Source organism: Stegostoma tigrinum, chromosome 30 (assembly GCF_030684315.1).
Source record: "Stegostoma tigrinum isolate sSteTig4 chromosome 30, sSteTig4.hap1, whole genome shotgun sequence".
In the NCBI taxonomy this organism is placed as follows: domain Eukaryota; kingdom Metazoa; phylum Chordata; class Chondrichthyes; order Orectolobiformes; family Stegostomatidae; genus Stegostoma; species Stegostoma tigrinum.
The window spans coordinates 45,058,974-45,086,875 of record NC_081383.1 but is presented as its reverse complement, the minus strand read 5'-3'; the positions used below and the strand labels follow the sequence as shown (position 1 = coordinate 45,086,875).

The window sequence follows — 27,902 nt, the reverse complement described above, 5'->3', positions numbered from 1 at the left end:
CCCTTAGGTGCCTTTCCAATTTCCTTTGGGTTTGCATCATTGCTCTCCACTTTGAACTCTTCATGTAATGGCAAGTACTTCCCTCCAGATTATTTCCTCTTGTATTTTTGATTTAATCCATCAGTGAGCTTTGTTTTGTCTCACCCATAAGTGGAAGCAGTTTCTCAACTTCAAACTCTACTGAACTCTGCATAATTTTTAGTGGGCTTTTCTCTTCACAAGCAGAAAGAGGCCCAGCCTTTTTAATTCTTCCTGACAAATAAATCATTAAGCAACAGTAAAACAAAATAGCACTGGGAAGCCAGTGGTTAAACAGTATCCAGGGAGGTGTCCTCACAGCATCGTCAACAACTTGTCCCGGACAATTCCTCCCAACAGCAGCTACATGTTTCCTGGAATTTTTATGTGAACAAGGGGAGGGTTGTAATTTGCATGGATGATTTATTCACTGAAGCTCAGGAAACATCCGTTGCGAAAATAAACAATTTTACTGTTTCGCATCAGTACGCCCCCCTTTCAGGCCCAGACTTTGCTCAGAATGCAAGCAATTTTTAGCCACTGATGGCAATATTGACAGTTCCATTCCTAGGCTGTCTCTCCACTCCAGCACAAGAAAGAAGAAGTACGTCATTTGGTAAACATCATTTCCCTCTCCCTGAGCTTTATTGGTATTTTGCATAACCCTGTGGAAACCAGCAGGTCCTAGCAAATCCAATGTTCCTGTTAGTTTGTGTGGATTGTGGTTTTCAGAAGCGACAGCACAAAAAGAAACAAGACCTTCTAAATCTGCTGGTCTGTGAAATGTAAGGAAGACAAATCGGCAAATCAGGACTACAAGCTCATAAGAAATTATGACATGAAGTAGTTCATTCTGCCCATTGAGCCTGCTCCATTACTCAATGGAGCCAATATCATCTTGGTCTCAACTCTACTTTCCCACATCTTCCCCATAACCCCAACTCCCTCATAGGTCAAAAGCCTGTCTGACACAACCTTAAGTATATTCACTGAGCCAAGCTTCACTTCTGTCCAGGGAAGAGAATTCCAAAGATTAATGACGGAAGTAAAACCAGAAGTTGCTGGAAAAGCTCAGCAGGTTTGGCATGATCTGGAAGAAAAATCAGTTAACATTTCAGGTCCGGTGTCCCTTCCTTAGAACAGATGGTAACTAGGAAAATGTCAGTTTATATTGCAGAAGATAGGGCAGGGGGAGGGGTGAGGTGGGGGCAGAGCTCAAATAAAGAGGAGAACAGTTGGATAGACAAAGAAATTGATGACAATCTGGCAAGGAGAGTAAATGGAGACTATGAGTGACTAGCAACAGGTGGTATGTAATGGCAGGCTATGGTGAATACAAAATCTGGTGTATGGGGTAACGGGCTACGATATGGGAGAGTTCAGGCCCTAAAATTATTGAACTCGATATTGAGTCCAGAGGGCTGCAGCGTCCATAAGCAGAAAGAATATCTACTTTACCTCCACCTTAAATGAGAACCCCTTAATTTGAAATCATACCTAAAGCAATGGCTCCACTTCGCCGACACCAGCCCTGCGCCTGACCTTGTCACTGCAGCCACTGAGAGGTCCGGTGTCCAGGGCCACCAGAAAAATGAAGTCGAAAGTCAGGGCTTGGTGCAACAACCCCACTTCTCATTTTTCTATGTCCACTTAGTATAATGCCAACTCTTCCTCATATGACAACATAAAGGGTTAAGCTGCCTAGGGTTGAGCTATCTGACCTTGGAGGAGCGGAATTGCAGGACTTGGAAGCTGCAAGTTGCTCCACAAGCTGCAGCACTCTACACACAAGTGCAGTGTGCGATAGGTGGGCCTCCCAGTTATACAGGTTTGCAGTGTCTCGCTCTCGCAGCCATATCCTGATGTTTTACAGACTTTGTTGGAGTTTGCTTTCCAATTTCCCTCACATAATCCAGTCTACAGAGAAGATGAATTGGTGAGATGCTGCAACAAAATTAAGCATAAGCAGGCATGAATTCAGCAAGAGTAACAGCATGAAATGAATCAGGAGACTATAGGGACAGTTGCCAAAAGTTTTCTTATGTTTTTCTGTTCACCTGCGTTTTCCTGACACTTCTCACAATGCTATCATTAAACACTGGTGGTAGTTTTACTGCAGTTCAAATTACACAAGAGGGGGTGTTTCATAGTGAACCAGGCTATTAGCTGTCAGGAAGTGAGAGGTTGAAATGAATCCATCTACAATGGACAGAACCTCTGTACTGATTGAAATTACAGTTAGAAATTTTAGAAATGATCCACAGCCTATGTTACAATAGATATAGTGAGACAAATATTTCAGATGAACCTCTATCACTGTTACCTGGATAGGTTGAGACACAAGAAATCATGAAACACATTGCAAACAGACTGGTCAACTTCATCGAACTTTGGTGAGTCAAGCCCTTTTACAGCTGGACAAGACACACATTTTGTCTTAAACGGGTATAAATTTTACAAATAGGTATTAAACCCAGTTCACACAGTGTGCTCTCATCCACTTTACGTGTATGTGGAACAGCTGTGCAGAGTTCTTCTTAAATCTTAAGAGTTTGGAAAGTGTAAGTGTACATTGGGACCTGGGTGATCTTGTTGATAAGTCACTGAAGGCTAAAGTGCAGGTGCAGCAAACTATTAGGAAGGCTAATTGAATATTTGCCTTTATTGCAAGAAGACTGGAGTACAGGAGAAGTGAAGTCTCGCTTCAACTATATAGGAGTTTGGTTAAGCTGCTCCTAGACTACTGTGTACAGTTTTAGTCTCCTTATCTCAGGGAAGATGTCGTTGCCAGAGGGGGAGTGCAGATTTGTTCCCAGGATGGCCTGTGAGGAGAAATTGGGCAAACTGGGTTTGCATTCTCGAGAGTTTCGAAAAATGAAAGAGAATCTCATTGAAATAACAAAGTACTTACCTTTTATTCATGCTCAAATATCCAGAACATGGGCCAAAAATAGCAAAGGTTATTTACTTTGATAGAAATACGTTGTAAATGTATTTTGTGTGTTAATGGGCTGAGTATAAACCAACTTCTGGCCACATGCTTCTGTACTGGCAACATCAACGTCAAACTGAACCTTTCAGTTTTTGTGTCTTAAATCGGTACTAGATCAATTTAAAATGCAAATTCAGATCCTAAACTCTGTTCAAGAACCAGCTGCAAAACGTGAGCACGAACAAGATGTAGAAGGCAACTACGCCAGCCTCTGGTCTTCCAACTTCACTGAAGCAGTGGTAAGAGTAATCACCATTCCTCCTTCCAAAGTGAGATGCTGCCAGCCAAATCTCTATACAAGTAATATCCCCCAGGACCTAGTGTAAACCATCCTCCACCAGCACTGACAGCATTGTTTTGATTCCAAACAGCTCCTTCTTTATTCAAAAGAGGCCCAAGTCCAATTTCAGATGACTTTCTGATGCTTATTTGTATTTCTAAGCACTACTTCTGCTGGTTTCAAGAAACAGTTATGTAGAATTTACAGAACAGAAACATTGTTTGGCACAATCTTTCTCTACTATAATTAATACAAGATTGTTCTTCCAAATTATTTGATTTGATTTTGCCAGCATAGTAACATCACCATCAATATCATGCATTTATATAGCATCTTTAATCACGCATAACCTTTCACAGTGCTAAACACAGGACTGTTACTAAACATGATTTAAGTATGAATCACATACAAAAGATATCAGGTCTGGTGACCGAAAGCTTGGTCAAGAGACAAGTTTTAAAACTGACAAAACCAAAGAAAGGCTTGTATTCATCCAACGCTTCTTATGGCCACTCAACATTTCAAAGTGTATTGCAATCAACAACCTTTAGAAGTATTTTCACTTCTGTAATGTAGAAACAAATTGAAGGCAAAAAATATAAAATGTGACAAAGATTATTGGTAATCATAGGGTTGGGGAACATTTCTAAAAAAAAATATATTAAAGAGGAAGAAGATAAAATTTGAGGGTAGATTTGGAAATAATAAGACAGACAGCAAGAGCTTCTTTAAATATATAAAAAGTAGGAGAGAAACCAAAGTGAACACAGGCCACTTAGAGAAAATGGCAGGACAATGAATACTGGGGAACCAGAAAATGGCAGTGGAGTTGAATAAATGCTTTGCATAATCATCACAGTAGAAGATACTATTAGCATTCTAAAAATACTAAGTACTAAGTGGGAAAAAGAGGAGAGGAAATAAATACAATTACTATCACTGCAGAAAAACTACGAGGGAAGCTGATGAACCTAGAGACCAATAAGTTCCCTGGACCTGATGGGATCCATCCGAAGATCTTAAGGGAAGTAGCTACAGAGATACTGGATGCACTGGTAGTAATCTTCCAAGAGTCCTTAGATTCTGGAAAAAATCATGGAGGATTGGAAATCTGCCAATGTATCATTTTTATTTAAAAAGGGAAGGAGACAAAATAAAGGTAACCATGGGCCAATTAGATTAACATCTGTTCCTGGGAAAAACATATAGTTAGGTTTGCACAAAAATAAATGGGCAGGACTAGTGGTGGAAATGACACAAACAGCGTAAAGAGAGATATAGGCAGGCTAAGCAAGTGGGAAGAATCTTGGTAGATGGATTGTAATGTGGGAAAATGTGAGTTTGTATGCTTGGGCAGGAAGAATAGAGGAGCTGAATGTTATTTAAATGGAAAAAGGCTGCAGACATACTTGGAAGCCCTTGTTAATGAATTGTAAAAATCTGGCATTACAAGTTCAGCAGGTCAGAGGGAATGCACATGGAATTTCAATTTTATTTCAAAGGGATTGGAGTATAAAAAATGGGAACATTTTGTCCCCTTACCTAAGGAAAGATATATTGGCATTAGATGCAGTCCAGAGAAGAGTCACAAGATTTGTGTTGGGTATGGGGGAATTGTTTTGTGAGGAGAGGTTCAGTATGTTGAACCTGTACTCTTTAGAATTTAGAAGAACGTGAGACAATCTTCTTGTAATATAAATGGGGGTTTGACAGGTTGTATGCAGAGACATTATTCTCCTTCGTCTTAATTTACTTGTAAGATCATTGGCTGGCCAGCTTCTATTGCCCATTCCTAGTTGACCTTGAGAAGGTGGTGGTGAGCTATCTTCTTGAACTGCTACAGTTCATGAGCTGTAGGTAGACTGACAGTGTTGCTAGAGAGGGAATTTCAGGATTTTAACCTACCAAGTGTGAAGGAATGCTGATATATTTTCAAGTCAGGAAGGTGAGTGGCTTGAAGAGGAACTTGCAGGTGGTGTTGCTGCCCTTCTTCCTTCTAGATGAAGTGGTTGTGGGTTTGGAAGGTATTGTCTTGGGATCTTGTAGGAGAGTCTAGAGCCAGAGGTCATAATCTCAGAGTAAGGGGTTGCCCATTTTAAGGCAGAAATAAGGAGGAATTTCTTAGAATGTTGCAAATCTGTAGAATTCTTTACTACAGAGGGCTATTGAGGCTCGACCATCAAGTATATTCAAGGCTGAGATAGGCAGATTTTTTATATGTAAGGGAAGCAAGGATTATGGGGGAAAGGACAAGAAAAGTGAGTTGAGGATTATTGGGTCAGTCATGATTGCTTTGAATGGTAGGGTAGTCTTGATGGACTAAATGGCCTACTTTTATGGTCATCTTTTATGGTCTTAAACCATTTTAATGAAGTGTAAGGAGGAAACAGGGGTAGGTAAGTGGAGAAGTTTAAGAGGAGAATATCAGAGCTTAGGGCCTTGGTATTTGAACTCACAGCCACCAGTGGTGGAGCAAAGAAAACTTGGAATCACAATTGTAGGAGCCTGGAGATCTTGGAGAATTGTTTAGTCTATCCTGACAGTTATAAACCTCTCAATTCTGGTATCAGTTCATGTTCTATATTTGCTAACCTCCTGGTATCTACACTGCCAAACCCCTTCAGAATCTTAATGTTTAAATCAGATTACTTCTCATTCTTTAATTCTCCATAGGTCTAGTGTATTCATTGTCTCTTCACAATGTAATCCTCTCATCCCAGGAATGAGTCCAACAAATGTTATTGCATTTCCTCTACGGAAAATGTATTCTTCCTGAGATGGAATGGTATGGAGTCACAGTCTGTAGAGGACCATAGGAATCTTTCTCCATTTGAGATAAAGAGAGAGAAAGGGAGAGAGAGACAATTGGTTATGTATAACTTGAGGGTAACCATTTCACAAGCATGGGATAAGATGAAGATGTAGGACCTCCAAGAACTACCATAACTGATGGAGGATTGAACCTATGCCCTTGGCTTTATTCTGCACCGCACTGTAGTCTGTAGCCAACTGAGCCCCTCTTTTCTTAGGTTCATATTCCAAATACACAAAACTGTCCAGATTAGCACATTATGGCCTCACTGATATCCTAGACAATTATACTCTTAACTCTTACATTCCAATCCCTTTGTAAATGAAAACCTAACATGCAATCTATCTCCTAATCGCTCACTGCACTTGCAATGTGATATAGTAGTGATTCAAGTACAAGGAGGCCCAGGTCCCTTTAAATATAAACATTTTCCAGTCTACAAACACCTCCTATCAATGGTCAACTTCACATGCTGTAAATCGTCTACCATTCCTCTACTGTTGCACCTAGCTTTGCATGATCAAAAACATGCGAATATATTACATTCAACAGATTTACCTAAGTTATTAATACTATTGTAAATGGTAGCGATCCAAGTACAGAACTTTGCAGTGCTCCACTAGTTACAGCTGACCAAATGAGAATATTCCATTTATTCTGACTGTTTTCTGTCCATCACCAATCCTCATTCCACGCTAAACCTTCAAGCTCATGAGCTCTAATTTTCTAGAGCCTCTTTTGTGGCATCATGCAATTAGAAAATCCAAACACAGCTAATCCATGATCCCCCATGAATCTTCCACATTACATCCTCAAGAAACCCCTAACAGATTAGTCAAACACAACTTCCCTCCTGTAAATCTATGTTGATTCCACTGAAACATATGCTTTTCTAAGTGCCCTATTACCAATGATCGATCCAAGCTTTTTAACTATTTTCTTAGACTAACAGGTCTACCATTTCCCAGCTTCTTTCTTCCTTCCCTTTTAAATTGTGGAGAGTTACTTGTTACCTTCCAATCCTGTTTAGAATCTAAGGAATTCTGGAAGTTCAAAACAAATGCACACAACTAGCTCTGCAGCTCTCTTTTAAAAACCGAGGATGTAGGTTATCAGACCCAGAGATTTGTCACTATGTTATCCCATTAATTTCATCAAGACAACAAAGTGTGAAGCTGGATGAACACAGCAGGCCAAGCAGCATCTCAGGAGCACAAAAGCTGATGTTTTGGGCCTAGAGAGCTCTCTGATGAAGGGTCTAGGCCTGAAACGTCAGCTTTTGTGCTCTTGAGATGCTGCTTGGCCTGCTGTGTTCATTCAGCATCACACTTTGTTATCTTGGATTCTCCAGCATCTGCAGTTCCCATTATCTCTGATCACAATTTCTTCAAGACTATTTCTTTACTATCATTGGCTTCATGAAGTTCCTGATTAGTCCTTTGGTTCCCCATTATCTCTGGAATATTATGTGTTTTCAATTGTGGGCCTGGATCTGGATAAAAGTCTGGATTTTCAATTTGGAGCAAGGAATCAAGTGGCAAGAGCATTTTCAGGTCCTGAACCCACACCAGCATCACTGACATAGTACGAGCATTTGATTTAAGGTACCTCATTGGCCTGGGAGGGGTATGTCTGATTAGTGGCCTGTAGGTGGGAAAGGAAGTTAAGAGCTCTTTGAAGAGGTGAGCAACCCCAGAACTAGGTTTTGCATGCACTGAGTATATGTTTGCAGGCAGTCTGTGGTGGCACAGGTGGATGTCCGAGGACTCCTCAACATTCTCTGATGCCTCTCTTGATACTTTAATTAATGTAGATGTAGAGATGTGAGAGATATTTTTTCTTCTGTCTCGAGACACCGAAAGGACTTGAATAGAGGTGACAACTAACTTGCTTGTGGTTTCTTCTGTGTTTGGTGGTTTAACATACACTGTAGACAGTCAGGCTTATATTGAGATAGACATCTGGAAGCTTATGTACACTAATTGGACATCTCAGATCTACATATCCAGTCTGGGTTAAACACTTATCTCGATTACAATTATATTAATGATTAAATTAGTAGATAGTTGACTTGCTGTCTAACATACTGAATGACTAATTGAATCACTAACAGGCTATATGGCAGACTGACTAAGGGACTATTAGAATGACTAGCTGACTAACAGATTAATTAACAGAGTAATGAGCTGACTAACTAACAGAATGACTAGCTGACTGTCCAACAGATTCATTAGCAGATTGACGGACAGGCTGATGAGCAGACTGGCTGATTGAACATAAGAATGTATGGCTTAGAAAGGGTGGATGCTGGGAAGTTGTTTCTGTTAGGCGGGGAGACTTGGACCCATGGGCACAGCCTTAGAATTAGAGGCGGTAAATGTAGAATGGAAATGAGGAGACATTTCTTCAGCCAGAGAGTGGTGGGCCTGTGGAATTCATTGCTACGGAGTGCAGTGGAGACCGGGATGTTAAATGTCTTCAAGGCAGAGATCGACAAATTCTTGATCTCAGGAGGAATCAAGGGCTACGGGGAGAGTGCAGGGAAGTGGAGTTGAAATGCCCATCAGCCATGATTAAATGGCGGAGTGGACTCGATGGGCCGAATGGCCATACTTCCACTCCTATGTCTTATGGTCTTATGGTCTTAAGAAATATGTTCAAGGAGCCGGGCCAGCATCTGGCCCCTCAAACCTGCTCCACCATTCAATTAGATCATGTGTCCAGTTACCCACCATAATCCTTAATTCCTTTACTACTCCAACATCTATCTATCATTGCCTTAAAAATTGGCGAGTGGCCTGATAAATGGATTGACTAGCTGACTGTCTAGCAGACTGACTAACTGGCTACCAAGTGAACGGATAGAGAGTCAGACACAGACCTTTTATTCTAGTGTGTCACATGCAGTGATGTCGTCTAGAAAATGTAAAGATATCGTGTCTTTCTGAGGGCTGTCCATTAAAACTATAACAAGAATCACTTCATCCAGCTTCACATCAAGCAGAAGAGGAATGACCATGAGGATGTGAGTTCAATGCTGAAAACAGTTCAATAACCTGATAAAGGTAAGTGGTAGGCAACTTTGGATGACAAGCTTCTAATTCTGTTTGCAGCGCCACACACATTATACGTACACACACACAGACAAACATGCATAAAGACACTCATGCACAAACACACACACACACACACACACACACACACACACACACACACACACACACACAGTTCAGAAGATCGAGTGACCACAACCGCCTAACACTGTCAGAGCAAGTGACTAGTTACGTCAGCCAAGTTGGCATATCACTGATGTATAGATCGTGACTGAGCAGAGTTATTAATGGGCATATAACAGCTCACATCAATGTCTTGTTGGAACTGATAAGTGAACTCAGACCACTTTTATATGTCACTCTTTCTCCAGTCTCCCTCCCTAATAGCATTGTAGGTCAACCCACAGCAGGAGGACTGCAGCGGTTCAAAAAGGCAGCTCACCACCATCTTCTCAAGAGCAGCTGGGGATGGGTAAGAAATGCTGGCCAGCCAGCAACGGCAAGATCCTTCAATAGTTTGATCTTTAGGAAAGAGCAGAATCTTTACCCAAGATAATAAGGTGTGAAGCTGGATGAACACAGCAGGCCAAGCAGCATCTCAGGAGCACAAAAGCTGACGTTTAAGGCCCGAAATGTCAGCCTTTGTGCTCCTGAGATGCTGCTTGGCCTGATGTGTTCATCCAGCTTCACACTTTATTATCTTGGATTCTCCAGCATCTACAGTTCCCATTATCTCAGAATCTTTACCCAATTTGCATTGTGGCTCCTCTAGGTTTGGCTGTGTCAAGGCACTGACCGAGCTGCTTGAATTCTCATCAGCAGCTTCTGGTGTCTCCCACAGTCAAGTCATACCTCGTCCATACCATCCTCCAGCTCAAACATCCTCACTAGGCCTGAATCAAACTTAGAACAAAGAGCACTGGCTGAGCAGAACATAGCATGTGGTCAGGAGGAGGAGATTGAGGTAGAGTCCCTATAAATCATCTCCCTTGGAGGGCAGACAAAGCAGTGATGTGCTGGGCAAAGATGCTGGTGCTTGGGTTTTATGCACGAGGAAGGTTTTCCTGGGACCGTCAGTTCCTGAATGTGTTGGAGACCTTCGGGCATGGGCTGAGAATGATGGGAGTCTGTTCATGGAGTATTCCATCATTGCTCAGGGATTTGACAACAGACCGCAAGGTCAAAACCAACCGGCATCTCTGCAGGGTCCGAGTAGAATGGAACAGGCTGCTATCACCTCCTCCTGAGCTACCTTGAGGAGGGAGTGAGTGTGCACGGTACAACCCAGTTTTGCACTTAATGGCTTGCCAGGGTAAAACTTTCTTGTTACTAGTCATTCATTTTTGATGTTATAAATATCGTCAATTATGAAACCACAAAAAGTGAGATGAGTATTACTTAGAAGTAGGAGATGAAGGTTGGGGAGCCTGGGTTTGGTGTAGCTTGAAAATCTGGACCAAAGTATTTGTTTAATATCTCTTCTGTACATCCTTATTTACCACTATTTCAGCTGTCTCTACCTTGAACCTATTTGTTTACTGTCACTAATCTCTTCCCTTTATTTTTGGGAGAAGTGCTCAGGTGAAGTACTCGTGTCTCCAAGCCAGAAGGCCGTATGTTCAAGTCTCATTCCAGAGACTTGAGGCATTATTCATGTCAATAATCTGGTGCAGCACCAAGGGAATGCTACATTGTTGGTGGTGCAGTATTTGAGATGAGGCATTAAAACAAAGTCTTGACTGGTCCCTCAGGTGGATGTAAAAGATGCCATGATATGATTTATAGAAGGGTAGGTGAGGATGAGGAAGGAGGTGGTCAGCTTTCCTTCATTTTCCTATCGTCAACCATTCACTAACAAATATAAGAAATTTCATATCACAGGTCATGGGTTCAGTAGATTAGATTAGATTCCCTACAGTGTGGAAACAGGCCCTTCGGCCCAACAGGTCCACACCGCCCCTTGGAGCATCCCATCCAGACTCAGCCCCCCCATAATCCACACACCCCCTGAACACTACGGGCAACTTAGCATGGCCAATCCACCTAGCCTGCACATCTTTGGACTGTTGGAAGAAACCGGAGCACCTGGAGGAAACTCACGCAGGCAGGGGGAGAATGTGCAAACTCCACACAGACAGTTACCCAAGTCTGGAATCGAGCCTGGGTCGCAGGCGCTGTGAGGCTGCAGTGCTAACCACTGAGCCACCGTGCCACCCCAGTAGGTCCTTCTGTGGCTGATGACACTGACTCTAGAGCCCTATCTCCAATAATAGGAGTAACCAGAAGGCAAAGTACAGGGCTAATGGTAAGATTCTTAGCAGTGTAGATGAGCAGAGAGATCTCGGTGTCCATGTACACAGATCCTTGAAAGTTGCCACCCAGGTTGACAGGGCTGTTAAGAAGGCATACAGTGTTTTAGCTTTTATTAATAGAGGGATCGGGTTCCAGAACCAAGAGGTTATGGTGAAGCTGTACAAAACTCTGGTGCGGCCGCACTTGGAGTATTGTGTACAGTTCTGGTCACCGCATTATGAGAAGGGTGTGGAAGCTTTGGAAATGGTGCAGAGGAGATTTACTAGGATGTTGCCTGGTATGGAGAGAAGGTCTTACGAGGAAAGGCTGAGGGACTTGTTTTCATTAGAGAGAAGAAGGTTGAGAGGTGACTTAATTGAAACATATAAGATAATTAGAGGGTTAGATAGGGTGGATAGGGAGAGCCTTTTTCCTAGGATGGTGACGGCAAGCACGAGGGGGCACAGCTTTAAATTGAGGGTTGAAAGATATAGGACAGATGTCAGAGATAGTTTCTTTACTCAGAGAGTAGTAAGGGAATGGAACGCTTTGCGTGCAACGGTAGTAGATTCGCCAACTTTAGGTACATTTAAGTCGTCATTGGACAAGCATATGGACGTACATGGAATAGTGTAGGTTAGATGGGCTTAAGATCGGTATGACAGGTCGGCACAACATCGAGGGCCAAAGGGCCTGTACTGTGCTGTAATGTTCTATGTTCTATGTTCTAATACATTTGTCTGGTGCTTCTGGGAGGTAGAATTGGTCCATGGTGCTAAGATTACGGGCAATCCTTTCGCTGGTTTTTCTGTACTTCCTCTTGCCAATGGATCTTCTCAAAGAACCATGTCCCTTCATACAGGGCTTTCCTCTAAGCTGGTTTCTTCTGCACAAGGGTCTCCCATGCGTTGACATCAATGTTGTAATTCTTGAGGAAAGCCTTCGGAGAGTCTTTGAAACACTTCCTTTGTCCTCCTCTCAATTGAGTGCCTTCCTTGAGCTGAGCAAAGAAAATTTGCTCTGGTAGTTTGAAACACCTGGCTAGCCTAGCGGACTTGATTTCAGATTACCATGACCTCGATGTTCGTGCTGTTGGCTGGTTCAAGGATCACGTTTGTACATGTCTTCCCATGCAACACCACTAAAAACTGGTCAGCATCTTATTGCAGTTTGTGGGAGCTTGCACATTGACTACCTCATTTCCTGCATTGTGATAATGATTACAATTCAAAAGACAATTGGATGCCTGTGAAACTCTTTGCATCATTCTGAAGTTGTGACAGATGCTGCCTAATACAAGTCCTTTCTTTCTAGTAGAGAGAACCACAACTAGCTTGAAGCAATTCTATGTAATTTATAGAATATATGAACATCCTCCCCATTTGGGAATTAACTGGAAGCATTGGTGACAATTGGGGGTTGGAGGGTGGGATACTGGGGAGAGGGGACAGGGAATCCAACAGAAGTGTGAAATCCAGTTCCAGCTGAACAGCCTAATGCAGTTGCATCGGCTACCAAGGAAGAACTGGACTCAATTACACCAAATGGTAGGGCAACAGAGACATCAGTGTTGCTCAAAATAAAGGGATTTGTTACAAAAATGAAAAGTACATGTTAATTTTCCTGTGTAAACACAACAGGGACAAATAAATATGGACCAAAGCAAGTTCCTTATCTCTGTTTCTAGCTTGTCTGGATTTTGTTCATTCACATTCGTTCATTACTGACAAATGAAAGGTTTTCCACATAAACAAGCTTCTCTCAACTGGATTAAATAAGTTATACATCAGGTGAAACACTTATTCAGTCAACATACTTGGTACATGTCATCTAGCCACAGAAAACACCCACAGAAAGGTTATAGTGAGGTTGAATGCAGTTGTAATTCCTCAGAATGCTAATAAACATTGACCATCATGCTGGCCTATTTGCAGTTTGAATGCCATCAGTACAAATTCATTAATATTCCTTATCTGTGTGGAGTGGCTTTAATATGGATTCACTCTATTTCTCCGTAGAGTTAGTATAATCTCGCAACAGTGTCCAGATATTAATCTTGAGCCTTTTCAAGTCATAAAATCATTGACGTCTACAGCATAGAAAAAAGGCCCTTCAGCATATTAATACTACAATGGTCAAGGACAACTACCTAACTGTTCTAAGCCTAACTCTTCAACAGCATCAGCCACTCACACCGACTGAAAACTATTGTTACTCAAATGCTTGGTGAGTGAAATAAATTCTAATCATTTCTGCCAAAGCCCTTCAAACACAGCCCAGAGCCAACTTGGAAGGACAAATTCAAAGCAACTACCTGACCCCATCAATCAACATCTGCAAAGGAAGGGGCCCCTCTGCTGATGGTGAGTTTGTCGTTGGATATAGAGGCTTGCTCATTGAATACAAACCCTTTAATCATACACAGATTTGATGAAGAAGGTATGGTTGTGAGCTGATGCTGTTGCCTTAATGTCTCCAATATTTATGTTTTAGTTTAAGTTTCCTTATGAAAGTTGGTTCTTGCCTCTGTCCCTTTCCTTCATGCTTCTTCTGACTCTGCATTCTCAGCCGTCCTTTCTTTGCCTGCCTGAGTCCTCTCGTTCATCCATTCCTGCTATAGCTTATCCAGATCACAGGCTCCTCATTGTGATAGGCTAGAAGAATTCTGGTGCTGTAACCTGTTCTGTGTTTTCAAGGTTCATGACCTTTATAGCTCTCCCTTGACTCTAATTAGTTGGTTTTAGGGAAATATCTTTTCTCCTAACCTTTCACTTTGACAACAGATTACACTCAAGCATTAATCTGCTGGTTCCCTTTGACAATGCTGCCAGATCCGTTGCATCATTCTCAAACTTTCTGTTTCTATTTTGAAGTGTTATCTTCTATGGTATCTTTCTATTTCTAATCTGGGAGTGGTTGGTTTTACTGTAGTCAAAAGTTCAGTTTTACTGGCTTGTCTCATTTTGGTGAGATATGTTTTTCTCCTCAGAGGATCTTTTGCCTACATATTTCTCATCTACAAGCCACTCCTTGATACCAAGTTGGAACATGATTCATAAACTGTCAGTTTACATAGCACACTGATAATACATAGTTCTATCTCATTACCTCCTTTCGCAACCTCTCCACAGCCTCTGATTTGTCACATTACTCTTCCAATGGACAGAAATCACTTCCAATTGATTTCGTCTGAGGAGGATTAAAGCCATTGTCTTGCTCATTCATGATAAACTCTGTTTTTAGTTACCATTCCCATCCATTTCCTGCCACTGTCCGAGGCTGGATCACACCAATCAGGAACCTTGTACCATTAGCTCCTGGGAGCTTCTGCCTGTACATACTCACCCAGGTTATCTCTGACAGCACCTTCCAAACCCACAACTACTTCCACCTAGAAGAACAAGGACAGCAGATATTTGGGAATAGCACCACCAGCTGCAAGTTCCCCTCCAAGGCCCTCACCATCTGACATGGAACAATATTGCTGTTCTTTCTTTGTCACTGTGGTAAAATGTTAGAATGCCCTACAGTGGAAATACAGGCCTCGTATCCTCAAAATAAAATAAAAACCAAAATGTACTTTACAAACTGTCTATTTGTTAAAATGTTCGAAAATCTACTTTTGGTCTGTTTTGATTTTGATCTAACCTTTCTTTTATTATCCTCCTCTGAAGTGCCTTGGCATATTTTACAATGGTAGAGTCACTGTACGTGACGTGTTGCATTTCAGTAGTACCTTTTTAAATTTACAAAGTGTTTCATGGGCGCGCAATCTTAGACTAAACCACAAAAAGGTAGGGACAGGCAGCCAGAAGTTTGGTCAAAGAGCATGGTTTGAGAAGGTTGGCTGATCTAGTCTCCAGTATTACTGTTCCTTGCAGTCTTCTGGATTAAATTAGAGTTCAATGAAGATTCTCTGACAATGAGATTAGAATCAAATCATCTTTCTGTTAGGGTGAAAATTATTTAGTGAATACATGTTAATTTGTTTGTAATGGAGTAAACATTATTTAATGTTCACAACCAAAGTATGACCTTGTACTATAGACACTTCTTATGAGACCACAACATCTAGACTGACAATGCAGTCAGGGAACTCCAGTGTTTGGGATGATGTTTTTTGGATGAAATGTTACAGTAAAGCCTTCTTCCCTTTCTCCCCATAACATGTTTATTCCTCGACCTACACTACAACATTTTTCTTTGATTAGATACTGGTATCATTGACAAGCCCAGCAATTGTTTCTCATCCCTAATAACCTGAATGAACTGAATATTTGTCCTTGATTGGTATCACCAATCCTCCTCTCTATAGGTCTCAGGGCCTGTTTAGTTAGCAAGCAGATGAATGACTCAACAAGGAGAGACACTTATTAAATGTAGTTTATTATATGATAGTAATAGATACAAGTTACATTGGCTATTTGGGCATAATTCAAAACTATCAGACATGACACATCTGTCTCTGTGGAGATCTAGAGCTAGACTTACGTTCTTCTTGTGTTCCAAACACAGGAACAAAGAGCAATACAGCACGGGAACGGGCCCTTCGGCCCTCCAAGCCTGCACCATCACATTTTACCCTTCTGTATTAAAACTGTCTTTCCTTACAGGATCCGTAATCCTCTGTTCCCTTCTCTTCCTATTCATACATTTGTCAAAGTGCTTCTTGAAAGTTGCTATTGTGTCTGCTTTCACCATCTCCTCTGACAGCATATTCCAGGCACTCACCACCCTTTGTGTGAAAAACGTGCCTCGTAAATCTCTTTTAAACTTCCCTCCTCACACCCTGGACATGTTTTCCCTAGTAACTCACCCCTCCACCTTATAACATTATGACCTTAACTGACCTGCCTTACACTTTCCACTATATCCATGCCATTCACAATCTTATAAACTTCTATCAGGTTGCCGCTCTACCTTCTGCATTCCAGTGAAAACAAATCCAGTCTATCCAAACTTTCTTCACAGCTAAAATCCCCTGTACTAGGCAACATCCTGGAAAACCTTTTCTGTACCCTCTCCAAAGCATCCACATCCTTCTGGTAGTGTGGTGACCAGAATTATATGCAATATTCCAAGTGTGGCCTAACTGAAGCTCTATAAAGCTGCAGAATAACTTGGCTATCCTTATACACAATACCCCTTCCAATGAAGGCAAGCATGCCATGGGCCTTTTTACTAGTGTATCTACCTCTACTGCCACCTTCTGTGATCCATGGACCTGCACACCCAGATCCCTCTGCATGTCAATACTTCTGAGTGTTCTGCCATTCACTGTATAACTTCCACCTGTGCTTATCCTTCCAAAATGGATCACTTCACATTTGTGTAGATTAAATTACATTTGCCATTTTTCTGCCCATGCCTCCAACTGATCTATACCCTGCTGAATCTTCTGACAATCCTCCTCACTATCCGCAACTCCAACAATCTTTGTTTCATCTGCAAACTTACAAATTAGATCAGCTGTGTCTTCCTCCAAATCATTTATGTAGATCATGATCAGCAGAAGTCCCGGCACTGATCCCCATGAAACATCAATTGTCACAGTCCTCCATTCCAAAAAGCATCGTTCCACCACTACCCTCTGTCTCCAGCTGTGATATTATCAGATTTGGTGGAGTCAGCCAGATGCCTATGGATTTGGAGTCACATATAGGTCAGGTAGAGTATGTGTGGCAAATTTCTCTGAAGAGACGTTAGTGAACCAAAACAGAAATTGCTGCAGAACTCAGCAGGACTGGCAGCATCTGTGGGTTAACATTAAAAGAGTTAACATTTCAAATCCAGTATGACTCTCGTTCAGCATTGCCTGTGATACCAATATGCCATCAAAGAAGTTTACAAGAATATCTGAACTTAAATTTCCCGACTGGCATAGTGGAACTACGAACTCAAATTTCTCGGTATGAAGAATATCACATTCCTGAACAGTATAATCATGAACTCCGTACCTCAGAAATGAGGCTCTGCATAGCTAATGCATCACTTCTTTCTCCTTGTGTTTCCTCAGTGACACTGACTCAGATTCCATTAGCTGTGTTCTTTACACTTGCACTCTATTTGACACCTAGATCCCTCTGCTCTTCCACCTTTCATCATCTCTCACCATTGAGAAAATATCCCAAATTCCAGAAAATATTCAAATCCAGTGCTAAGGAGAATTCATTGATCTAAAATACTAACCCATTACTAGGAGCTGCTGGATCTACAAAGTATTTCCGGTGTTTTCTATTTTTACTTCAGACTTCGCACAGCACAATATTTTGCTTTTGTTCTATAGTTTTCACTGTGTTCTCTCTTATGCAAAGTCTTTTAATTGTTTAACAATGTTGTTACTGACCTTATCCCCATGACCTTGTCTTTTCAAAAGATTCTATAGCCCTTCTATCACAGCTCGCAATGCAACCATGTCTCAAATAATCACAACATCGCAACTCTCTAAGATGAATAACTTCCTCTCCATCTACATTGGAGGTGTAGTGGACAGCCAAGAAGGTTACCTCAGAGTACAATGGGATTTTGATCAGATGGGTCAAGGAATGGCAGATAAAGTTAATCTAGCTAAATGTGAGGTACTGCATTTTGAGAGTGTAAACCGGGGCAGGACTTAAATACTTAATGGTAAGGTTCTTGGGAGTGATGCCAAACAAAGACAACTTGGAATGTGAGTTCATAGTTCCTTGAAAGTGGAGTCGCAGGTAGACAGGATGGTGAAGAAGGCATTTGGTATGCTTGCCTTTATTGGTCAGTGCGTTGAGTATAGGAGTTGGGAGGTCATGTTGCGGCTGTATGGGACATTGGTTGGGCAACTTTTGGAATACTGTGTTCAGTTCTGGTCTCCCTGCTGTAGGAAAGATGTTAAACTTGAAAGGGTTGAGAAAAAATTTATAAGGATGTTGCCACGGCTGGAGGGTTTGAGCGATAGGGAGATGTTGAATGCGTAGAGGCTATTTTCCCTGGAGTGTCGGAGGCTGAGGGGTAACCTTATAGAAGTTTATAAAATTATGAGTGGCATGGATAGGGTAAATAGGCAAGGTCTTTTCCCCAGGGTAGGGGAATCCAAAACTAGAGGGCACAGATTTAAGATGAGAGGGGAAAGATTTAAAAGGGACCTAAGGAGCAATTTTTTCACATAGATGGTGGTGCATATATGGAATGAACTGTGGGAGGGGGTACAATTACAATATTTACAAGCATTTGAATGAATACGTGAATAGGAAACGTTTAGAGGGATATAGGCCAAATGCTGACAAATGGGACTAGATGATTTCAGGACATCTGGTTGCCCTGGATGAGCTGGACCAAAGGGTTTGTTTCTGTGCTGCATGTCTGTACTTTGTTTCTTATGTTATGTGCAGCTTATTACCTGGGTAATGGTTCCCACCCTGTCCATATGCTATTTTTAAAAATTCTTTCATGGGTTTTGGGTGTCACTGGCTGGACCTGTATTTTTTGCCCATCCTTAATTGCCATTGAGATGGTGTGATGGACCGTGTCCTTCAATTCCTGCAGTCCATGTGGTGAAGGGAGACCCACAGTGGTGTTAAAAATGGAGGGAACATACTGGGGTAGTGTTCTTGTCCTCCTCAGTTTGGGAGTTGATGTCGAAGGAGGATTGATGAGTTGTTGCAGTACATCTTGTTGGTAATACACACTGCCGTTGCTGTGGATCGGTGGTTGTGGAGAGACTGAATGCTTATTTTGGTGGATGAGTTGATAATCCAATAAACAACTTTGTCCGAGATGATATCAAGCTTCTTAAATGTTGTTTAAGTGGTACCCATCCAGGTAAGTGGGGAATATTCCATCACACTGCTGATTAGTACCTTGCAGATGGTGGACAAGGCTTTAAGGAGTCAGGAGGTGTGTTCCTTGCTGCAGAAGTCCCAGTCCCTGACCTAATCTTGTGACCACTGCATTTAAATGGCTGGTCCAGCACAGTTTCTGGTTAATGTTAACCTATAGGATGTTGATAGCAGCCCTGAGTTTTTAAAACTTGTCACACTATTCATTGTTGATGCTTCTGCATTGCTGAACAGGAAACATTATGAAAAACATTTTTTATCACTCCTGATTTATTGGTAATATTTATTATCACTTCCTTATTGTCTGTTCCTGGAATGTTTATATTAACTTTATCTGCACTGAAATGATAACCTTTTAATCTAATACTTTTTTATATCTTTTAGTTATTGTAATATTTACTTTTCACCTCCGTATTGGTTGAAAGTTCTAATCTTCTTATCCTTACAGTTAGGACCGTGGTGCCAGCAAAGTTCAATTGCAGTCAAGCGCAGCACTGATAACTCCTTTCTATCTCAGAAATCATATCATTGTCACAAGAAATCAAACTCGTCTTTTTCACTAGGAAGGGTCTGAGGAAGGGTCACCGGACCCGAAGCGTTAACTCTGTTTTTCTCTCCTCCACAGATGCTGCCAGACCTGCTGAGCTTTTCCAGGAACTTTGTTTTTGTTCCTCATCCTTTTCACTATTCTTTTAAATATACTTACCTTCCTGACCTGTTTCATCCTCTGCTAAACAGCAGTTATTGCTGAAAAATACACATTTTTTTGTCAAAACTTTTCATCTTCCATTCATCAGGACAATTCACAAGAATCCCAAGTCCAGGGAAAAACCCACATTTACACTCTATGAAAGGACAATGCTGATTGGTTGGCTGAATTTAAATAAGACATGGCAGTTAATAACGAATTAACATTAATGGGTGTATTCTCCATGACATGGCCCTGCCAATCAGAGTCTATTTGCCAAGCAATCAGGACTTATCTCTCGTAGTACAAAACAAAAACAAGAAATGGCTAAAATCTCAGGAGATCCGGCAGCATCTGTGAAGAGAGAAACAGAATTAAAGTTTTGGGTCCAGAGATCCTTCTTGAGAGTGGTACTCTGGACTGGAAACTTTAACTTTGTTCCTCTCTCCACAGATGCTGCCAGACCGGCTGAGATTTTTTTCCAGCATTTTCTGTTTTTATTTCAGATTTCCAGCATCCACAGTTCTTTGGTTTATTTTCTCCATATAAATGTTGCTTTCCCCTTGAATTGGTATTTCTTGTGAATTGTCCTGATGAATGGAAAATGAAAAGCTTCAACAAAATATGTCTTATTTTCAGCCATACTCAAGTTCTGAACAACCAAATAACAGATAGTTGACTAGAGATAATGGGAACTGCAGATGCTGGAGAATCCGAGATAATAAAGTGTGGAGCTGGATGAACACAGCAGGCCAAGCAGCATCTCAGGAGCACAAAAGCTAACATTTCAGGCCAAGACCCTTCATCAGAAAAGGGGGATGGGGAGAGGGTTCTGAAATAAATAGGGAGGGAGGGGGAGGTGGATTGAAGATCGACAGAGAAGAAGATAGGTGGAGAGGAGAGTATAGGTGGGGCGGTAGGGAGGGGATAGGTCAGTCTGGGGAGGACGGACAGGTCAAGGGAGTGGGATGAGGTTAGTAGGTAGGAAATAGAGGTGCAGGACATGGTCGAGCAGTTTCAAGGCCGAAGAGGTTACAAGAGAGTTGCAGTGGGAGAGAGATCCCCTGAGGTTCGTCTGAGGGAGGAGGGTAACTTCTTCAGGTTAGGCATCCCTGGAAGAGACTTCACAGTGAGGTTAAAATTGTATCAATGATAATGGGAACTGCAGATGCTGGAGAATGCTGGATAATCCGAGATAACAAAGTGTGGAGCTGGATGAACACAGCAGGCCAAGCAGCATCTTAGGAGCAGGAAAGCTGATGTTTTGGGCCTAGACCATTCATCAGAAAAGGGGGAATGGGGAGAGTGTTCTGAAATAAATAGGGAAAGAGGGGGAGGCGGATTGAAGATGGATAGAGGAGAAGATAGGTGGAGAGGAGAGTATGGGTGGGGAGGTAGGGACGGACAGGTCATGGGGGCGGGATGAGGTTAGTGGGTAGGAAATAGAGGTGCAGGACATGGTTGCGAGTCTTTAGGCTATTATCCATGAGGTCCTGTTTTTTTATTTTAGTTCCTAATTTCTGATAACTCTTCACATGGCGTTCTCCTGCTGTTCCCCAGGGTTCAGTATGCAGCATTCTCCCCTCTGAGTGAGGAGTTAGAGGTTCAAATGCTGATCCAGGACTTGAGCAAAACAATCTGAAATAACCTTGGGAGCACTGCAAAGCCAGCGATACTATTTTTTGGATGAGATGTTGACCTGAGGCTCCACCCCCTCTCTCAAGTAAAAGTTAAACAAAAATCCCATAGATATATTTTGAAGATGATTTGGGGAAGTGTCCTAGTGACCTGGGATTCTGACCAATATTTATCCCTAATCCATATCTAAAAAAGATTATCTGGTCGTTACCACCAGTACTGAGAGATGGGTCTTGTTGCAGACAAATAATTTTCCAGGTTTCCTACATCGTAAAAGTGTCCTCATTTTAAAATTAAAGCAATTCATTGGATGTACAGTGCATTACAGGGTCATAAGGTCATAGAGGTCTACAGCACAGAAAAAAGCACGTTGACCCATCCAGTCTGTGCCAGTCAAAAACAAACACCTAAGTGCTCTGATTCCCATTTTTCACTTTGCCCTTGTAAGCCTTGGCATTGCAAGAGCACGTCAAAAATACTTCTTCAATGATATGAGGGTTTATGCCTCTTTCTCTCCTTATGGGAAGTGAGTTCCAGATTCTAAGCACCCTCTTGGGAAACTTCCCCATGGTCAGGTGGGCACTGGAGAAATATTTGATACACCTGCCCAATATGGGTGAGGTATGCTCCCACTGAAGCCACACGTTGAGTAACATCAACAATAGGAGGAATTGATGAGCACAATGTGGATGATGATATGGTTTGATGACCTGCGGTATGACCTGTGGAAACCAAACCTGGACACTCCTGAATTCTAAAACAAGGTTTGCGTAATTGAAAGAATGTGGCAATGTTAGTCTAATAAGAGTAAGTTTAACCTCATTCCTGTCTCCATTCCAGCAGAGTGAGTCATAGACATGCAGAAACCTCAATTGACAATATATTGCATTTATATGAATCAGAGAATTGCTGGCTGTCGTCATGGACCTTGGACAATGAGGGTTGCTGTATGAGAGGCAAACCTCACTCATTGTCTCAGCTTTATTTTTCCATGGGTTTTGCGTGTTCACTACAATTTTGAGTTTGAAAGCTGATAGCTCTGTGTTACAGAGCTAAGAGCTATTTGTATTTCTGAATCAACTGAAGCATGCGCTGTCCCATCAGTTAATAGCCCAGTTAAAAAGTGCACCATGACTTTACAATCCCACCCAATATGTAGGAGTTGAGGAGACCTGTTGGAGGTGGTAGTCTTCAGATGAAAGCAAGGATCTTTACTCAGTATCCTGGTCAATATTTTATCAATATCGCTAGCGTTGTATGTCTGGTCATTATCACATTTAGTCATAGAGTCATAGATTCACAGAGATGTACAGCATGGAAACAGACCCTTTGATCCAACTCGACCATGCTGACCAGAAATCCTAAATTAATCTAGTCCCATTTGCCAGCATTTGGCCCACATTCCTTTAAACTCTTCCTATTCATATACCCATCCAGATGCCTTTTAAATGTTGTAATTGTACCAGCCTCCACCACTTCCTCCCGGCAGTTCATTCCATTCCATTCCATTTCCCTTTCTGTGAAAAAGTTGCCCCTTAGATCCTTTTTAAATATTTTCCTCTCATCTTAGGAGTGGCTCAGTGGTTAGTACCATCGCCCTACAGCTTTAGGAACCCAGGTTCAGTTCCAACCTGGAGTTTGCACATTCTCCCCATGTCTGCGTGGGCCACTGCCAGGTGCTCCAGTTTCCTCCCGCAGTCCAAAGACGTGCAAGTTAGGTGGATTGGCCATGCTAAATTGCTGACTGTTCAGGGATGTGTAGGTTAGGTGCATTAGCTACGGGAAATGTAGGGTTATGGGGATAGTATAGGGCAATGGGTCTGAGAGGGAATGCTCTTTGAGGGTCAATGAGGACTTGTTGGGTCAAATGGCCTTTTCCCACACTGTGGGGATTCTACAATGATTAAACCTATACCCTCTAGTTTTGGATTCCCCCACCCCGGAGAAAAGATCTTGTCCATTTACTCTATCCATGCCCCTCATGATATTATAAACCTCTATAAGGTCACCCCTCAGCCTCTGACACTCCAGGGAAAATAAACCTAGCCTAATTAGCCTTTCCCTACAACTTAAACCCACTAACCCTGGCAACGTTGTTATAAATCTTTTCTGAACCCTTTCAAGTTTCACAACATCCTTCCTATAGCAGGGAAACCAGAATTGCACACAGCATTCCAACGGTGGTCTAACCAACGTCCTGTACAGCTGCAACACGACCTTCCAATGCCTATACTCAATGCATACCAAATGCCTCCTTCACTATCTTATCCACCTGCAACTCTGCTTTCAAGGAACTATTAAGCTGCACTCCATGGTCAGCAACACTCCCCAGTACCTTACCATTTAGTGTTTGCATGATCTTGCTGTGTCAAAATTAGTTGCCATATTTTCCTATATGACAGTAATGATGAGAACTGTATATTAAAGTATGTTGGCTTTGTGAGGAAAATATTGTGTGTCGGGTTTGGGGAGCAGGATATTGTATGTTGGGTTTCGAAATAGGGTATTATATGTTGGTTTCGGAGTAGAATTCTGTGGGTTGGGTTTGGAGAGCAAGATATTGTATGACATATTTGGGGAGCAGGATATTGTATTTTGGTTAGATTAGCAGCATATTTTATATTGACTTTGGGAAACAGGATGTGTATGACTTTGAGAAAAATAAAGACAGTTTTGGAATACAAATATGTGACCACACGAAGTGGTGAATAAGATAGATTAGCCAGAAACATAAATAGCTACGTGAGAATATGACGTAGTGGCAGTGCCAGGATGTTATATAACAAGTGGTGAGAACTGAAAAATTTACATTCATGGAACCAAAGTGCTTCAAAAAGCTAGGACTGACAAAGGGAGAACATGAGAGTTAAGAGATAGTTCACATGAAAGAGAAGCAAAAATCTATTGGCATGGAAAGAGTACATAAGAAGTGAGGTAGTTGCAATTAGACATAATTAAAATGGTAATATCTGCTTTGTAAGCGCAGGGCATGGCTAGAATTCTTAATGAGTACTGTGTATCACTACTTACAAATGAAAAGTGCACTGACAACATGTCAGTTGAAGAGAAGTTGGCAGAAGAAATGGAATGGTTCAAAACTGATGGACAGGGACCTGATGAGGTGTTTCTTAGAACTTTGTTGGAAGATAGGAAAGAGATCTCTGGGTGTCTTGCGGAGTTATTTGTATCATTGACAGCCATGGGTGAGGTGTCAGAAAACTAGAGGGTGGCTAATGTTGTGCCATGATTTAAGAAAGTTGGTAAGGAAAAGCCAGGGAACTATAGGTTGGCGAGCCCTATGTCAGTGGTGGTTAAGTTGTTGGAGGGGATTCTGAGGAATAGGATTTACATGCATGAGGAAAGGCAAGGACTGATTTAGGGAGCATCAACATGGCTTTGTATGTGGGAAACTGTGCCACTAGCTTGATTGAGTTTATTGAAGAGTGACAGAGATGGATCAAGGCTGCATGGTAGATTGGTTAGTAAGATTAGATTACTTGGGATCCGGGGAGCTAGCCAATTGGATACAAAATTGGCTTGAAGGTAGGGGACAGAGAATGGTGGTAGAGGGTTGATTTGTGGACTGGAGGCCTATGGCCAGCAGTGTGCCATAAGGATCAGTGCTGTGTCCACTGTTGATCATTATTTATATAAATGTTTTGGATATGAATATAGGAGGCCTGGTTAGTAAGTTTGCAGATGACACCCAAATAGGTTCAGTAGTCGATGAAGAGGATTATACCTGAGTAGAATAGAACCCTGATCAGATGGGCCAATGGGCTGATGTGTAGCAGGTGGAGTTTAGTTTAGATAAATGTGAGGAGATGCATTTTGGCAAATCGGGTTAGAACATAATGTTATGGGCCTGGAAAGTGTTGCCCAACAAAGAGACCAAGGGGTTTGGGTACATAGTTCCTTGAAAGTGAAGTTGCAGGTAGACTGGATGGTGAAGAAGACATTTGGCATGCTTGCCTTCATTGATCAGCATATTGAATTTAGCAATTGAGACCTCATGTTGCATCTGTACAGTACGTTGGTGAGGTGACTTTCAGAATACAGCGTACAAATCTGGTCGCCCATCTATAGGAAGGATGTTGTTCAACTTGAGATGATATACTCCACCCAAAAAGAAATGTTTCGTTGGGTTATTTACTTTAATTTGTTCTTGAACATGGGTGACATGTTCAGATTTATTTCAATTTCTAGTGGCCCTGAGTAATGGTAATGTTCACGAATAACATGCTATCCTTGTCTACATGACATGAGTGACTACCATTCAAATGTTTTAACTCTGCATAAGTACATGATCCTCCCCTTAGGGATATCATGAACTTATTTTCTTAAGGTCTCACCAAAGCCAAAGGCAGAATTTTACATGTCGTCTCACTGCAGAGTGGGACTTTCAGCCTTGAACAGAAACTCACTTTCTTACCCAATCCATAAAATGCATGAGTTGTTGTTTTCACAGCCATTAATAACTTCTTAAATTATATAGCACCTTAAATATTACAAAATATCCCAAACTGTAGTTGGGAATATAAATCAAAATATGATGCTGAGTCACACAACAAGTTAGTAGAGCAGATAATCAAAAATTTGGCTAAAGAGGAGTGTTTGAGAACAGAGAGCTAAAGAGGTGGAGATTTTAAGGAAGGAAATTCCAAAATATAAGATCTTGACAGCTGAAGGCACAGTCACTGATAGTAGAGTGACTGAAATCAGGGATCCTGAAGAAGCCAGAATTGGAGGAATACAGATGGTTGGGAGGATAATGGAGCCGGGTGAGATTTCAGAGAAAGGGTAAGGACATGAAGGGATTTAAAATCAATGTTGAAGATATTTAAACAAGCTAGAGCCAATGTCAGTGATGGGGAAACAGGATCTAGTATGCATTGGTTTTGAATGATCACAACTTCATGGAGAGTATAATATAAAATAGCCAGGAATTAAGTTGAAATAATCACGCCTAGAGGTAACAAAAACATTCTTAAGAGTTCAGTGATAATGGGAACTGCAGATGCTGGAGAATCCAAGATAATAAAGTGTGAAGCTGAATGAACACAGCAGGCCAAGCAGCATCTCAGGAGCACAAAAGCTGACGTTTCGGCCCTTCATGGGTCTAGGCCCGAAACGTCAGCTTTTGTGCTCCTGAGATGCTGCTTGGCCTGCTGTGTTCATCCAGCTTCACACTTTATTATCTTAAGGGTTCAGTACTGGATGAGGTGAGGCAGGCATTATTAGAGTGATGGACATAGAGAGTCTTTGGAGTGGATGTGTGGTCAAAAGATTGATCAGGACATTGAAAATAGCCTATATTCTTCAACATTTCATGAATCTCATGGTTGACTAGAAATGTTACTGTTAAATTTATAATTTCATCAGTAAATGGAGTATTGTACAAAAGAGAATCAGTACAGGATTGAAAGAATTAATCCTCTAAATTCTTACCTTACTTCTTTGGTCTATTGTTTGACAAAGTGCCTGCCAAGGATGAGTATATTTAAACATCTCTGCGTTTGGATTCTCTGTTTGTCACTTGCTTCTTCAGTCTTATCAGAGCCTCCACGTTTCTCTCTGAGTACGTGAGTAACTTCTGACAGCTCCCAATGTAACAACTCTTAATGTTTCCATTGATCTACCCTGCGGAGTTTAAAGGGGATGGTACATTTTTACACCAGTTGCATTACTTGTGTCAGGAATTTGCAACCTATCAGCTTACATGTTTACTCTCCTTTTCACAGTTTTGTTTTCCCCTGCAATCTCCTCCTTCCCCCACACTTCACTACGTGGACACCAAACTTGTTCAGTCACTTATTACCTGTGAGAGAATGTGACGGATGCAACCACGCAGAAATATTTCAGTAGATCTATCAACACATTCCAACACAGGGTGGGGAATGGTATAGCAGGTAGAATATCATTGTTCACACTTGGCAAGGACACATCGGGGATAGGGGATACTCCCATTAGAGCCCAGTCTTTTCAAGAAGAGCAGAGTGGGGAGTTGGAGTGTTTTCAATAGAGAGAGCACAACTCAGCATGATATGTAGCAGTCAGAGAGAGAGAGAGAGAGAGAGGCGGGTGGGTGTGTGGCAGTGGGAGATGGGGAGGTGCACAATGAGAAAGAAAAGGAAAGAGAGAGGGGGAGAGAAAGAGGATTATTCCCAATAGCTGAGGAAGTCAGCGCAGTGGTACAGTGGTTAGCACTGCTGCTTCACAGTGCCAGGGACCTGGCTTTGATTTCAGTCTTGGGTGACTGTCTGTGTTGAGTTTACATGTTCTCCCCCTTGTCTGCATGGGTTTCCACCAGGTGCTTCA

The 27,902-nt window shown here is 41.7% G+C and overlaps 1 protein-coding gene across 2 annotated transcripts in view; it reads right to left on the bottom strand.

Moving 5' to 3' along the window:
- Positions 1-27,361, bottom strand: part of LOC125466052 (A-kinase anchor protein 2-like) — a 78,943-nt gene extending 51,582 nt beyond the window's left edge. For both annotated transcript variants that reach the window (XM_059638528.1, XM_059638529.1), the window contains exon 1: positions 27,033-27,361. In XM_059638528.1, the coding sequence (XP_059494511.1) occupies positions 27,033-27,092 (60 nt within the window). In that variant the 5' untranslated portion in view covers positions 27,093-27,361. The remainder of the gene's footprint in view (positions 1-27,032) is intronic.
- Positions 27,362-27,902: the final 541 nt, after the last annotated feature.